The sequence below is a fragment of the Falco punctatus genome (genome assembly GCF_963210335.1).
Source record: "Falco punctatus genome assembly, chromosome: 3".
NCBI lineage: Eukaryota > Metazoa > Chordata > Aves > Falconiformes > Falconidae > Falco > Falco punctatus.
The window spans coordinates 42,825,669-42,842,176 of NC_137582.1; the positions used below are offsets into that span (position 1 = coordinate 42,825,669).

A 16,508-nucleotide genomic window follows, 5' to 3' on the forward strand; every position below is an offset into this window, starting at 1 on the left:
GGTTTTAATTCTGTTGGACCTGACTGACAGAAACAAATGTCATATTCCTAAGTGCTTTGCTAAGAAACCAGGATTTGCTCAGGTTCTCAGACCCAGCAGATTATGTTGACCTGCTCTGGAATTTTCCTTTATAAGCATTATTTTTGAAGTGCTACTTCATTTGAGTCTTGACTGATAACTTCTGCTCCATCAGTGGTCTACAAGCACTTCTTACCACATACGCCTGACAGGGATTGAGGCTGTTTGTATATGTAGCAAAGAAGCTACTGCTCTGTGAACATTCCTGGCATAATAGAGTTAAACCAGTCATTCTTCAGTAGCTTTTACAGAAGAAATTCCTGGGCACAGCCAGGCACTTTTTTAACTTTGGGAGGAGTCAGCCTAGCAGGCCTTGAAGCCACAACTCCATTCCCTTTTGTTTGTTTTCTAGCCTCTACAGCAGCTGCTTATTCATTGTAATCCCTGAACTGATCCTGTCATTGCAGTTCAGGGAATCAGAAAAATATCTCATAGGGGAAAAGGATCACCTGGCTATAAATCTGATAGTTTACAGCTCCATAGGCAAATGCTGAAAAAGTCTTCAGGGAACAAAAGCCCGTATGAAAATGCAGTAAGAAAGCCTGTGAGCCCAAATGGAGCTGTTCTTACTTTGCAGAAGGAAAGAATTAGCTCACTAGCCAGAGCTGTGTGCATTGTACTTTGCACGTACAGCAAATATATCTATATAGCCAGATGCTTTTGTCATCAGTCCAGATTTTACCCTAATTCAGAGTTAGAGTTCCAGTCAGATGTGCATAGAATATTTCAGATACGCAGGGAACATTGGGTGACAACAGAGGTTGTTCATCAATATATCAGAATACATGTCTGTAAACCGCTTGCCAGGCTCAGAAGGAAAATACCATTCCAGGAAAACTTTACTAGGAAGATGCATGACAGAACAGGAGAGCCCAGGTAGTAAGTGTGTCCTCAAAAGATGCAGAAAGACTGGACTTCTGAGATGGAAGGAATCTGCTTCCTCTTTTACTAGTGAGGAGGTCTGAGTCTGAGCTCAACAAAAGTCATCAACACAGCCCCAGTGGGAGCAGGATCAGACCCAGGGCTTACTGTTCCATTTCTTATGCAGTGCAGCAACAACTACAAAATGAACCAAGCCATAAATAGTTTAATACAAAACAAAATAGGGTTTTGGTTGGGATTTTTTTAATGAGCCTATTAAAGACTGTTTCATGTCTTTCAAATGTATGTAGCCCAGTGGCATCTGTACTTGTAAGAATGGATATTCAATTACCATATAATTGTGTATGAGTTTTTCCTCAGTGACTCTCTTGAGGAATAGCCTATGAGTTCTTTTCTGCAGTGTAGAGCCCTGTGTAAAATTACACCAGTGTGAGTAGAGTGGCAAGACCATTACGGTGTTCCACAAAGATCTGCAAAACTCAAAATTTCAAGCTGTGCATTGTTCGCATTCTGTTCCTGCCAGTGTTATGGCTGCTGCAATCCCATGAACAATCCCAATTTATTGGCACATTTGTTCTTACCAGCCTCACTGAAAAGCAAATAAATACTGAAAAGTTAGAGCCAATTAAACGTCTAGTGTGCTCAATCAGAAACTTAAATTACTTTGCACCAGCAACTAGGGCTACCTTGTAAGACCTAGAAAGCACAGGTAATGCCACACTTAATTGCCACTGGACCATTTTGCTGCACATAAAGGGCAGCTGAAGGAGATTTGCAGTCAGGACTGTCAATTAAGTTCCGTAATTGGCAGGAGCAAGTGAGGATGAAATCAGTCCTGATCCTGAAAATATTTGCAAGGGTGAAGACATTAGAGAGGAGCAGTTCTACTCTTTCCAGGTGAACTATAGCACAGCTATAACTATCCACCAGTGTCAGAGTCAACTGGAGTCATTCTTCATTCTTTCTTTGCAGATGTACCAACAGAAGCCTAAAAGTCAGTTGCACATCATATATGTGTATGCAAGGGGTGTTTCTGTACATATATATATGTGACTATGTTTCTCATGTGTTATGTGATGAAGCCTCCAATGGTCAGACCTCTGACAACATCAGTGAGACTAGAGCAGTTTCTACTTCTTCTATTCTCTTGCATTCTGCTACCAAGTTCTTAACTGAAAATGGATCTAATGAGTTGCAGGACTGCTTACGGTGTTTATGTGTCTATGCATGAGCATATGAATGCAAACAGAAACCCCATACATCCTGAGAGAGTCAATGACACACTGATAGAGCCCATTAGCAAAGAGCATCGCTGCTTGAATTACTGACCGCATATTCCCTTTTACAAGAGGCTCAGAAATGCCAAGCCATTTCAACTGATGGCATCATAACAATAATCATATTCTGAACTTTACAGTTGACAGCATTTCTCAAAGAAATCTGTTCATAATGAAGTTAAGGACAAGGCCAACTTTGGCGTATGTATTGCTGTATAGAACTCAGTAAGTATAAAACCTGGAATTGCTAGGTAATAAGGCATAACAAAATTACTGTCTTCCTGGGGTATCACACAGATAAATCATGTAAACAATTTTGTCCAGATAATAAATACATGTTATGGCAGGTTTGTCCTAGTTATTTTCAATGACAAGCATCAGTCATTGAATTTGATTTGATTGATACATGATCACAGGCCTGATGAGAGTGCTAAGCATCTTCCTTTCATGCTAAATGGAAGATGAAATAAAACATCTGTTTCCAAAAGGGTAGTGAGGAACCACTGGAGGCTACTGCCCAAGAAAATGGCTTTAATTACAAAGTATGCACTGGACTAAGCCCTGTGGTCTAAAGAAGCTGAGGATTTCTTTCAGTGATTTGAATGAAAAAAAGGATTGTGGGATTTGTGCACCCATGAGTGTGTTCCTGGGAAAAAGCGAAGAGACTCCTTTTTTCTTGGACTACGAATACACAGGCACAGAACAAGCTGGAGGAAAACCTGGAACTAGTGAAGAAAAGAACTCCCTGCTGTGGTTTCTGTCTTGGCAGGGCAACAGAGCTTTATGTACATCATATGTGATACATAGGATTATACCAACAAAATGTTTGTATTCTTGGAAAATTGTTTGCATCATTTTTAATTTTGGAAGAAATTCTGAATTCTCTTATTTCAGCACCAAAATCTTTTAAAAATATTTGTCGCTTTGCCTTGTGCTAACTTTTCATTCACCATATTGACCAAAAGCTAGAGACATGACCAATGAGTTCAGGGTTGCTGTAGCTTGGAAGGTGCCCAGGTAAAAGCTGATATATTTATACTCTTGACCTGTCTTTAACACCTTGGTTTCAAGAGAAACTGTCTACAAGGAAACCCAGTGTTGGCTTTCCTAAGCACAAGTTGAATTCCATGGACTTTTGGGACAAATGAGGTTGAAAAAAGAATGTGCAGTTAAGAAAGAATATTTACTATGTAGTCATGGTGAATAATAATAATCTCTTATACCTTCTTCATTAAATAAAGCAATAATGTGTTTAAATCATCTGGGGAAAGGGAGCTGTCCGTATACTTTTACATACCATTTCTTCTCATAAAAAGCAAGTCAGGATGCTCATGCCTCCAGTGAGATTCTGGGAAAGAGCATTCACTCAGCATCTGCAGATCCACTGCTGTCCCTGAGAACAGGTACCCGAGTCACACCTGTGTGCAGCAGCAAGTGCTGAGTAATTGATCTCTAGGTCCCAAGTCTGAGCCTAATGAAAATTCCTGCCTGGACTCTTCTTATTGTCCAGAGGCTTAAAACATCCCAAGACCCTCTAAAGGCAACCTGCTGCCTGACAGATAGGAAAAGATCTGCAAAGGAGACAGTTCTGCAAAGGAGATGAGAATATTTTAAATTTGCAGACATACTCTAAAGCATATCTCTTCTCCTCTAGCCTCAAGATACCAGGTGAATTGTGAGGTTCAGATATTTGGCTGTGTGTTCAGGGGGTTCTGTAGGATTTCTGCATCTCTTCATTTTGTAGCTAGAGAATCTTCTCCCCACCTAGTAAATCCCACCACCCACACGGCAAATAAATGTCTTTTGGCACTGACTGGTACACCGTGCATACTATGTAATAGCTAATGTGTATTGTGTGGAGACAACAATATCCCATTGCAGATAGTAAAGAGAATAGGAGAACAATAGCCAGCAGAGCCCAGCATGGAAATCCCAAGGCATGCTTGCCAGAGGAATGATGGTGAAGGAGGAGGAGTAATGACTCCGGTGGAGCCATCAGTATTGATGGGAGCTGTAATGTTGGAGTCTCCTAAAGCTGACGGTGAGTAAAGGATAGTTGGACTGGCTTGGTCCAAACATGCCTGCTCTGAAATCCATAATCTGTCAGTTTTCATGCACTGTCTCTATGTCATGCCAAGGACAAGCTGAAAGCTGCAATATAAATAAGATGCCTGTTGGACAAATGTGTTTTTTGTTACATGCTTTATAAAGCAAAACCAAAGCAATTGAAGCAGTGTTCTGGGCAGCGCAGGTAACACCTCCCAGATGAGCACCGCATGCTTTGTTTACATTGCAAAGGATGAGAATTGAGACTCAGATGAAACCAAACTACCCATATAGGGAACTGAGTTGAAGAGTGATTTGCATTCTAAAAATGGATTTTTTTGTGTCACTTCCAGGACAATACCAGGAGTGAGATACTGCATCTTTGCCAAAAGAGGATAGCGGTGTGTAGTATACGGCTGATTTCATTAGTTAAGATTGCTTCTGCTTTTGGTATTCCCTTGCAGCCAGTAATGTGAGGGACAATTTGAATACCTCAAAAATCAGAAAGCTTCATGATGTTGTAACCAATAGTGTGAATATTGGTTGGGTTATCCCCTCTGTGATGATGGACAAATTTCCTAAAATTAATCCTATGTAACTATGAAGAACAAAGATGAGTTTTAGGTGCATCTGAATCATGGTTTGGGTTGGGGTTTTTTTTGTAACTTGTATTTTCACTTTTGTGTGCTTAGATACTGCAGCTGGCCAGGAGACACTTGCTTCACGAAGTTTTTCTTAGCTTGTGTATATCAATTTGTTGTTATTTTTGTGGCTCAAGCAGCTGATGGATGCAGTCTTACTCCAAGAGCCACACATTTACCCTCTGTGGTGTGTATTTTTAGGGATGAATGTTAAAAGTCAAATACATATTTCTGATTAACCATGTGTGAAATCAGCCATGTTGAATTTGGGGGAATTTCACTGGATGGAGAGATAGATAAACTAACAAACATACGGTGATAGCACAGTGTGAGAGGATTCTAATTTACAAGCAGCATTTAGCACCATTTAATTCAGGAGTTCAGTTTCTACTGACCATCTGTCATAGTTGCTGTCAGCTTCACAGGGCTCACAAACTTTGCCAGTCCTGGTGTTAGACTTCAAAAAACACTGTGCCCACCTGCCACTATCACACGGATCCATAGACCATATTGTGGCAGCGTGAAAGAAAGAGTGGGTTTGGCAGGAGTAAAAGAGGTTGCCCCTGTTTTCCGGTTTTTCTCCTTCCAAAGTAGCAGGCATTTAATTGGATTAATTGGACTAAAGTCACTACTGCTTGAAGAGGTAGCATCAGGTTCAGTGTCAGATGCCTTGTTGGTAATCAAAATATTCTTACACAGGCCCATTTGAGAAATGGTGGGGACTAAACTCCATTGCAAGATTGTACTACATACAACACCAGGTGAAATGCATTAGATATTTCCAGATTAGGTATGTACATGAGATATATACAAGTAGATAATTGTATGGCATACAAGTTGTCAGGAGCTTTTAAAATACAGGTTATACAAAACTTCTTAGAAATCTGGAAAGTAAGTAAGGCAAGGGACACACATGAGCTATATCCATGACTTTTGTCAATGCAGCCTAGCACAGCTGATTGCATGAAATTCAAAGGATATTTATCAAGCATTAATTCTTTTAAAATTCTCTTTTAAGAAATGTGGGGACTTGGTAGTCCCTATTAATTCCCCTTTTTGTATTCAGCTCAAAAACTTACGTATCTTTAAGGCCTGTGGATCTTGACATAGATATTTGTCACATTGACAGAGAGGTTGTTGCTGAGACTCCTTTCCATAGTCTCTTGTGACTATGCAGCAGCTCTGGGAAGAGTTTTGTTAACTTGCATTCTAATCGCTGTCCTCACACTGCCTGAGGAGGAACTGTTCTTACCTGCGTTGAAGACTATGTCTGTTGTTGGTACGGCTGAGCAGTACACCACCATTTTGCTACAGGGTGCGAAACACTTGAATTTCAAATCCCCGTTTGTGAATATTCGTGCTGTCTTGAAAATTCATGTTCTGGATTAAAATTTCCAAGTGTTTTTCAGATGTGGCAACAAAAGAAAGTAAAAATGGACAAGAAGTATGCCTTAGGTATAGCACATTAATAGCTGTGATATCATGTAGTAGCTGTAGTTTTTACAATGTTGTAATAATTTGATTATCTTCATCCTGTTATTTTGATATTTCATATAAAATTGTTGGGTAGATGACAGCTTTCTTCATAGTGGTGGTGACCTGTTACTAACCTTTGATCTGCTTATTATCAAGAGTAAAACTTGGGTACGCTTTGCAAACAACACTGGTATATGCTACACTTTCTACCTCTCTTCAGTGTTCTTTTCTTTTACTGCCCCAGTGAACAGAGAAAATACCTTGTGAAATAGAAAAGACTCATGGTCTCCATAGGAGCTAATACATAGGGAATGTATAATAGTCTGAGGAGGCTCATGTAGTTGGAGATAGCTTTTGTTTCAAGCTGTTGGAAGAGGCATATTCCTGAGACTGTTCTCTCTTCCTATTGGCAAATCTCCCGAAAGAGTTGGGGTAAGCTGGATGCAATCATTCCTCAAAATCTGTTACATTAGCATAGATGTTGAGCTGGACCAGCCTATACAGTTTTATTGTCTATACCATTCCTAGAGTGTTTGCCTACGTAGCTTCAAGCATGCCATCTCCTGGATTTCCCCACCTACACTGAATGCATATGAATTACAGGTTGGTTCCTGCACTACAGGTGGACTTGTGGCAGCCCAGCAGCCCCTTCCACATCGTTGAAGATACAGTCACCGATGTGCGAGTACCACAGAACACATCCCGAAGTCTGTTGCCCTACCTCCAGCAAGCAGACATCCCATACACGTAAGCCTGTGCTTTGGTTTCTGTGCCTTGCTCCAGGGATCTGATCTCCAAGGCAGGTCTCTGACTGCCACGCCAAGTGTGCTTGAAAACACACTCCACATCATAGCAATTAGACTGGCAGACAGGTAGACATTGCCAAGAAAACAACCATTTTAATGGGAGAACAGAAAATCTCCCACAGGCAGGCAGTTTTAATTAAATGTTCTCCTTTGGAGTCAAGCTGAAGTGTTTTCAATGTATATGAACTCACATCTGTTAAGAGAGGGATGGTAATTACTAATTCTACAGCCTGCTTTGCCTCTCTCTGTATTTAACAGGAGCAAGGTTTGTTTACAAGTGTGCTGCAAATGCAGAGGCAAGCCTTCTTCATTAATTATAAAGGAATGTACTAGTTCTCTTTTATAACATTCCATTCCTCATGACCCAACAAAAGTCATAAAGAACAAATACTAAGGATCACATATCATTTATAGTGTTTCTTAAAAGCATTCAAGACAGTTTTGGAGTATACTTACCATTTCATAATAATCAATATGATGTACTAGACAAGCGTTACGATCTTGTCATTAAAGCCTTTTCAGTGAGATGCCTAAGCATCTGAATAATCAACCAATGAGTTACTCAGATTCTCAAACATTTGCTGAATAAAGCCTTACATGAGGCTATTTATACTTAATGAGAAGGGGATGGCACAATTCTTGCTGTACATTATATGGACTCTTACCAGAATTGCACTTTTATTATCACAATGGTCTTTTACTAATTTGTTGTTCTAAAAATGCAGAAAAAACATAAGGAAATTAATTATGCAGGCCTGATAGCTGAAGTTCAGAGTGACTTTCATGCTTCAGTTTTGTTTGTGTTTAAAAATGAGATGGGGATTTCGGTAATTGTTTTCCTGTGCTTATACAAAAAATGTCCCCTGCTTACTGTGTCCCAGCAGTTGTATTCAATCTGCTGCTGTTCCTGCTCACAGTAATCACCTGTAATGAAATGACAGAAGGCCATTTTATATGTGTTATAAACACTCCCTCTACTTGAAGAACTTTACTTAGGTTGCAGAGTGGAGTATGGAAGGGCGAGAACTGCGAGAGTGAAAGGTCTCTGCAGTTCACCTGAAACAATGTGCTACAAATACTAGGACAACATTACATTGATCTTCCACAGGACAAATTTCCTCTCTGACATTTGGTACACAAGTTGTGTGTACTTAGAAGGAAACCGGACAGCATTTTGTCAGCTCCAGACTGTTTCTTTGCTCTCCATCTTCGTCTCCCTGCTGCCCGTTTTGGACTCCTTGTCCACTGGATCCCAGCCATCAGAAGCAAAACGCCTCAGACAAGCACGTGCTTGTCCTGACAAGCCTCCCGAGATCTGTAACTCCGCAAAAGCTGGGAGGATTCGCCATGAGAGCAGCAATAGCTATAGTCTGGGAGCGGCAGGAGCGGGGCTGCCAGGGCAGCGGGGCAGAGCCGTGCCCACAGCACAGCTGGGGTGGGGACCGCAGCCTGGCGCTGAAGTGCTGCTCCACAGCCAAGGGGGTGAGGCACCAGTCAAGATTTCATACAGGTCCTTTTCTCGTGGCTGTTTTTCACAGTATTTTTTTATTTTATTTTATTTTTGACACCCTATTTGCAAAGGAGTTTAAATTGCCACATCCCTTTTGGAAGTGGAAAATCTGAGGCAAACACCACGTAAAACTTCAGCTTAATGGAGTGACGCTTGCCTAAATTACGACAAATTTCTAAGGGCAGGAAACATTAAGCAGCTCTAATAATGAACAAGGTGAACAGCCCTCGCCTTTAAGACAGGCTTCATGGTCCCAGTGTCCCATGACAAGAAGACGGTCATGAAAACAAGCCAAGCCTCAGATAAACTCTTACTGTGCCAAGTCGCCTCAGTTGTAAGTTCTCTGGCAATGAAGCCACTTAGACTGTGTTCAGACCTGAGGGATTTAAGATTGCCTTTGTTTTATAAGCACATATAGTACACAGTTGTTTAAGAGTAAAGAAAGATTATCAAATCTCATTTGCAGTACAGACACAGAAACAATCAGGAGTTGTGAAATTAAATCTGTTACTATAAAAGTGAACAAACACAGCTTGATCCTGGTAGGTACTTACACTAATAAGAGTTCAGCAAAGCAGGCACATATTTTTTTAACATACTAGATGTCCTAATGGCTTGAATAAAACCGCTGCTAATCTAACTACAGGTTTAAATGCGTTACAGTACTGGTCTTAGAGTATATACCGCTTTGCAAGTCAAGACTATAAGCTCTTAGTTTGCTTAATGAAAGTTGCTGATGTAGAACAATGTAATTCCTAATGATACAATTAGTTCACTAATACATTTGAAGATGTGGATAACCTTTACTTGGACATTATATGTGGATAGACCTGTTATCTTTGAGATATCTGCTGCACAGTTCAGTCAGAGTGAATGCAGTTTCTTTGTATTTTTCTCAATCATCGCAGCTAATGCCTGTAAAATTTTAAAATATGAATGTGACCATCATTTTACAGGCATGATGATTTAGTGGTATGGTGATTGCACATTGCCATGCTTCGGGAGAAGGTGATAAACAAGGATAACTACCACTTTTACAGTGATGCTGTTATTGTTCTCAGTGACAATAGTCCCAGCTCCTGCCACTGCGTGATGGAAGGGATAAATGCTTCGACTTCTCCAGTATAATTCTATTTCAATATTTTCTGTATTATGTTTTTATATTGGTATCATTATTTCATTTTGCCATAGAACAGGAAAGTTTTCAGCTTACACCACTTTCTGCATTTTGCTCTTAATGCAAAAAACCTCTCACTTTTTATGTGAATTTATTTAATTTTCACTTAGGATTGTTTCATGTTTTTCCTGGGTTATTTTAAAATAATTGACAAACAATTATTGCAGAGTAGATAATGTGAACAATAAACCACACTTAAGATTTTTTCTTTGTTGTTTATTCTGTTTCAGACAGAGTGATAATGCCACCAAGTTCTTCAGTATTTTGTTTTCCCTCTACAACTTGTAGGTATATGTGGTGTTCCATGTCAGTAAAATAACTCCCGAGAGAAAGTATGTGCATATTTTTCTAAGCCTAAAAAGATTTTTTGAATGGTTTTGAAATCAATTTTTGAAGATCCATCATCACATAGTATAACTGAATTATAAAAGAAGGCAGCAAATGCTGCTCCATAAACAAATTACAGTGGTTTCTTCACATTGGCTACATTATTTACATCATTCTCTTTTATTCACTTCAGAAGCTCATTGTGGTTTTTGAAGGCACTGATACATTTCAAAGCAGCTGGAATATTTATTTAGCAGCATATATTCAAATAAGCCTGAAGCACTCTATTGTCAAGATATAGCAGATGAAGTAATGTCAGGATGGTTTAACTCCTGCTATATTTCTTCTAATTATGGTTGTTCTGCTTTAGCCTGTGTGTTCTACTAGTTTTTCAGTAATACCACTATCTTTTCTTGCCTAGGATTCTCATATCAGACCTACAGAAAGCAATAGAAAACCAAACTGGATCTAGGACATACAGGAATCGAAGGTCCCTCTCTGAGTATAACTATGAAGTGTATCACTCCCTGGAAGAAGTACGTGAAAAGTCATATTGTTCCTCATATCCACCACACTGTTGTTTCTAATAAGTCTAAGATTTCACTCTCACTACAAGTTATGGTTAGCTATTCATCTTCAGAAGTGTTATAAATGTTTCTTTCTCAAAAATATTCACATTCTTAAAAACACATATTATTTTAATATTTGTATTTAAGGCTAGTCTTTACATGTAACTATCTTCAACAGCTTCTGAGTTTTCTTCTTGACGTAGGTCTACTCTGGTGGAATAAGAGATTCAATGAGTGATTAGTCTCACCAAGTCGTTTAAGTAAGCAATATGAGCAAATGCTTAAGTATTTGCACAAGACGCCCAAAGATTTAAAAACACTTAGATACAAATTCATATACAAGGGATACTATCCTGGATGAAATCTGGGTAAATAATTTCTGCCGATTTCAGTATGCTCACATACACAGTTTCAGTCTACAGCAGAACAAAGTCACTAGGCTGAGCATGGAGAGTGCGGCACCTTAGTGAGATCTGGTGCCTGTGAAACAAATATTGTGGGCATGTCAAGCTGTTCACCATCCTGTGTCCTGGCAGCGACTCAAGACCCCTAGAATACTCAGCGACCTTCTTTGTTCATTCCATTAATACTTAGTGGGAATGGCAGATTAGCCCCATCCCCAGATTTTCGATGGGCAGCTAATGCATTCCAGTAATATCCAACAATAAAATGGGAAAAAAATCCCATGTGACTGAAGGCTGCATCCAGCCTCTGGAAATAGGGTTATGAGGTCCCAATGGTAGTTCAAGTGTGAAAACAAAAGCAAACAAACAAAACAACAAAAAAAGACAAAAACTACAGGAAATATACAAAGGACTGGGAGCTGAGATTAATAAATGTGTTACAGTTGCTTCCCATGAAATGCAAAGATTGAAGCAAGGATTTTATTTCTGTATTTGCAGATCCAGGGTTGGATGTATCATCTGAATAAAACTCATTCAGATCTTGTTCACGTGTTCTCTGTTGGAAAATCCTATGAAGGGAGACCACTGTTGGTTCTCAAGGTAAAGATTAGGTAGTCGTCAATAAGACTAAAATCTGGAATCAGGGACAGACTTTGTTGCTTATGTTATAGCATGTATGCTAGAGATGCAGGTTAACAGTGTTTCCTAAGGATGAGTTGCTAAGACACAAGTATCTCTGAATGTTATCTTTATTAAACAAAAAAAAAGCCCCAAAACTGAAAAATTAAAACCCAAATCCTATTTACTTGTATTGGATATGCATGGAAGGAGATTACAGGACAAGTTCAATTAGCAGGATTTGGATTTAAAGGAATTGGGAAGTTTATAGACAACTTGGAAAGCAGTTATGCTGGAGAGGGACCCTAGAGGTCTCCGGAGCCCTTCTCAGCATGTGCCAAATACGCTTCCTCCTCAGCTACTGAGTAAAATTTCAAGGCTGTGTGTTCTCAACTCAGATTATTAGGACCACAAGTTAGAAGGTGTCAGCAAGATACAAAAGAAATGTTGCTTTCAACGTACTTTCTTTACTCTGCTGTTGCAGAGTTCAGAAAATTAGATTCTGCATCAGGCTATTCCTGTAGCATTGTTTTTCCTCACCCTGCTGTATGTGATATTTGAGGATATCATTTTTCATAAAAGAGAGATTTTCTGTAGATCAGCTTCTTTGTCTTGGCATACCTGCATACCTTTACCTTGGCCATACCTTTGAAAACAATAAATTTGTGTGCCTTTATACAAGGAAATTCAAAACAGTTTAGTGTTTCTAATATTCTGTTATTTTCTCATTATTGTGTTTCACTACTGTCATGAGATCCATTGATATTTCTATGACTATTCACACTTCAAGTTAGGTAAAAGATCACGGCCCTACAAGAAAGCTGTCTGGATGGACTGTGGGATTCATGCAAGAGAATGGATTGGCCCTGCCTTTTGCCAGTGGTTCGTGAAAGAAGTAAGTGTTTAATGTAATAGTCATGCAGTTCCTTCAGTTCAATACACATTGTGATTTTGCTATAACCAATCTAACTTATTACTAATAAGAAAAACAACTAGCTATTGTACTGCTTTTTTTAAATTATTTGTAAAACACTTAAGTGCTTGAAAAACGAAACTGATAGTGACAGTCAGACACAGCTAGGCACAGGACAAAAAGATGCCAGGCACATATTGGCAGACATATGAAGTAGGATTTTATTCCAAGACCTAAAAATGTGAAGACTGTAATTCTGGTAATGGTCCAGGTAAATCATTGCCAGTGTGTACTGTTTCAGATCAGTTCAGCAATATCTTTGCTTTAAGGACTTAGATTAAGAAAGACATTTATCTTTTCTGTAATTCTATAGGAACAGGAAGCTAAAATCCTAGAATTCTTTAGGTTGGAAAAGGTCCATGCTGGCAACTGTGTCGTGGTTTTCCTGCTGCACAGTGGTTACCAGCTCCTCCTGTTTGTTGCCCATGCTGTGTGCATTGGTGTAGATGCAATTCAGCTGGGCTATTGATCCTGCTACCTTTTTGAGGGGTAAAACCCTAATTCCTACGTGACTATTCTCAGGCACTTCCATGGTTTCTAACACATAAGTAACCCCTTGCATCTTTGCTGGTGCATGGATCTCCATCCCCTACCTCCACTGAGACTACAGACCAAAGGACCTAGCTAGCACACTGTCCCTCAAACATTGGTGTGCTGCACCTGGGGCTTACTTCTAGTGAGCCTGGGTTTTTCCCTTTCCCCCTTCAAACCTAGTTTAAAGCTTTCAGTGAGCCCTGCTGAATCCCGTGCAAAGACCCTTTCCCCCCTTTAAGACAGGTGTACCCCGTCTGTCACCAGCAGGCTTACTGTCGTATAAACTGACCCATGATCAAAAACCCCGAAATTCTGCTGGTGACATGAGGTTTGGAGCCAGGTATTGATCTGCTGGCTCATCTTCTTCATAGACAGATTTCACCCAAAATGATGGATTTCATATTCTCCAAATATCTAGTGGTTCCTTCAATGCTTCTTTGATCCTAACTTACTGGATTTATGCTCACTTTATCTTTGATGTCCAAGGTTTAGCCTTCTTACCCATCCATTTGCCATTTTTCAAGTGATCGGTGAAATCAAATGGCAATGGAATTTTGCTTTCCACTTGTCCATTACATTATTATTTTTTAATATCAGCACTTAATTTCTTCTAATTTGGGATTCATTTCAGATGCATGATATGTTTGCAGGATTTTGACATTTCCCCATAGCCAACAAACTTTTGTTCAAGATGGGATATTAGCTCCACAGTGGAGACTAACTTGCAATGCAATTTACAGAAGTCAAAGAAGGCTTCAAAAAATCCAACAGTGTGCTTTGGGTATTTTGCATACCACTTTTTGTACAAAATAAGGGATACAATTATTTTTTTTTGCAAGGTTCTTCCTGTAAACACAATTTTCTCATTTTTCTTCCACCCCATCACTGTAGAATTCTACGATATATTAGTACCTCCTCTGACTTAAAAGATCTGCCTTTGATTTTCTGGGATCTCTCCACTCAGAAGAAAGATCCTGGCCCTGTAAGTCACTTCATGAGAGTAAACTTCTGCATCAACACCGTAATGCATTAGCTTAGATGATCATATAACCATGTATGGCCTTCCCTCGCAAGTCACAGCAGCATATAGGGCAAGTACAGAAATAATGAGGCCGCTACAATTTGGGTGAGCCTGTCAGCATGGCTGCTAATGCTTGCATAGGCTAAACCAGACCCAAGAACTAATCTCCAAATTTCAGTGCGCAATGATGGTGTGTCCTCTTATTAGGACTTGTGTCAGTGTAAAAAAAAAAACTTTGCAGCTATTTCTGAGCAGGTTTCCTACCCAGGAGAACAGGCTGCAGGAAGATGCTTGAGACAGATGGGCAGTGGTGGGAAAGCGTGTTGCTCAAGTACATCTACCTTACCAAGGTTTTCCCCATAAAGCACTACAATGAGGCAGCAAGGTAAAAATCACAAGGTTTCTCTGTAGAGTTTACAGCAGAATACAGGCTGTGTATGTGTATATAAAAACCTTCTGGTTGTTATTTGAGGTCCTCAGAGAGCAGCTTGCTAGTAAGACCGTGGCGCTATGTTAAAACATTTTCCTAGATTAAAGAAAGTTTCTGCAGATTTCCTGGAGACTACAGGAATGTACCACCTTTGTGTGCCCATCTCAGTTGTGCACTGCCTTTGTTCACAAATTACATATATTTTCCTCTTTCCTTAGAGCAATATTTCAATCCAGCATTAAAGCAAAAATCATCAGGATAAGAACACATTATGCTCACAGTTTCCGTCATTATATTAAAAATGACTGGGAGAGGAAGAGAGACAAGATTATTAGATTGTTTGGTTTAGGATATTGCCTTTTGCATTAAATTAATTAGACATTTTTAGTAAGAACTCTGGGAAAACTCTCTCTCTGTGCTTCAAACTCTGCAATTCTCTTTTGCTGGTAAAATTCTCCCTTAAGCACCTCTGCAGCCCAGCAGCCCACTTTCCATCCTCCCTGGTGCTTATGGGCAGTTCTGAAAAAGGGCAGTCAGCTTGGAAACAGATTTTTCCTGGCATGTTTGTTGTCTCTAAGGAATAGCACCACAAGCCCATTGATTTAAGGCAAGCAAAAGGAAATGTTGGATTTATGTGATGTTAGCTTCTTTTCTAGCAGCAACAGCATACGTGCATCCCTTTACTGGGCAGGCAGCCTGAAATATTTTACTGAGCTTCCACTTCATCCTGTGGTCTGTGTCACTTGTTTTATTGAAGTAGCCATACTCCTGTGTACAACTAGGCTTTTCAAGTGATTTAGCATAGAAAACAACCTCAGTGTATGAATGTCACTTACTGTTCAAGCTCAAGACTGGGTGCTGCAAACTTGACCAGATAATTCCCATCCAGCTTGGGAGCCCTCAGCACCTTGCTTGCACCTCTGGAAGCATCAGCTTCTGCATGCCAGTGAATTTGCTGCAAGCAATGGGAGACACCATCTCCCGTAGGGTGGAGGTGCCACTGAGCATCTGGCTGCTAGTGTGGTTTGTCAAGGTGTGGGCAGTGACTCCCCGCTTTCTACAGAGCATCTGGAGTTGTTCAGCTCAGCAGGACCCAGCTCCCATCTGTCTAGAAATGCAGAGCACACTAAGGCAGATCAGACTTGGGAAATGAGGATGTGAGGCTAGTGTATGTGAAGGCAAGAGGCTGCCTGCCACACAGGCTTGTTCTGTGTTCAGGCAAGTACAATAGTTAGCAGAAAAGAACAGATGAACTAGAAAAAAAGGGAGAAAGGTGTAAAAATAGAAGTTAAAGATTAAAAAGAGAAAGAGAATGCACAGGAAAGGGGTTTGCATTATGTGATAATATAATTGAAAGTGCAAAACCATCATGCTTGCATTTTGAAACAAACAAAAGGAGAGTGAAGGCTATTGTTTGGTTTGGGAGTCTGATTTTTTTGTTTGGTTTTTTTATTACAATCTACTCCAGCATGAGTTCTAGCCTTGACTCTCTATTCCACAGGTCTAGGTGTTAATAACAGAGTCACTGTTTGTTTCTGCAGAAGGCATCCCTGAATGCTTCTAGTCTCTCAGCTTAAGATTATCAGATGTTTTACCAGGGTTAACAATACTGACAAACCCTACCTCATGGTCATTGAATTTCATGTCAGTAAAGTGGATGCCCTGCACACACAGGTTTGGAGCTTTAGATACCAGGTAACAAGCCACAGAGAAATGTCTGTGTCTATATTGTAGTAGAA

The 16,508-nt window shown here is 39.9% G+C and overlaps 1 protein-coding gene across 2 annotated transcripts in view; it reads left to right on the forward strand.

Moving 5' to 3' along the window:
* Window positions 1–16,508, forward strand: part of CPA6 (carboxypeptidase A6) — a 143,168-nt gene that overhangs the window by 95,887 nt on the left and 30,773 nt on the right. For both annotated transcript variants that reach the window (XM_080380390.1, XM_080380391.1), the window contains 4 exons: window positions 7,023–7,147; window positions 10,642–10,756; window positions 11,692–11,793; window positions 12,602–12,706. In XM_080380390.1, coding sequence (XP_080236516.1) covers window positions 7,023–7,147; window positions 10,642–10,756; window positions 11,692–11,793; window positions 12,602–12,706 — 447 coding nt within the window. The remainder of the gene's footprint in view (window positions 1–7,022; window positions 7,148–10,641; window positions 10,757–11,691; window positions 11,794–12,601; window positions 12,707–16,508) is intronic.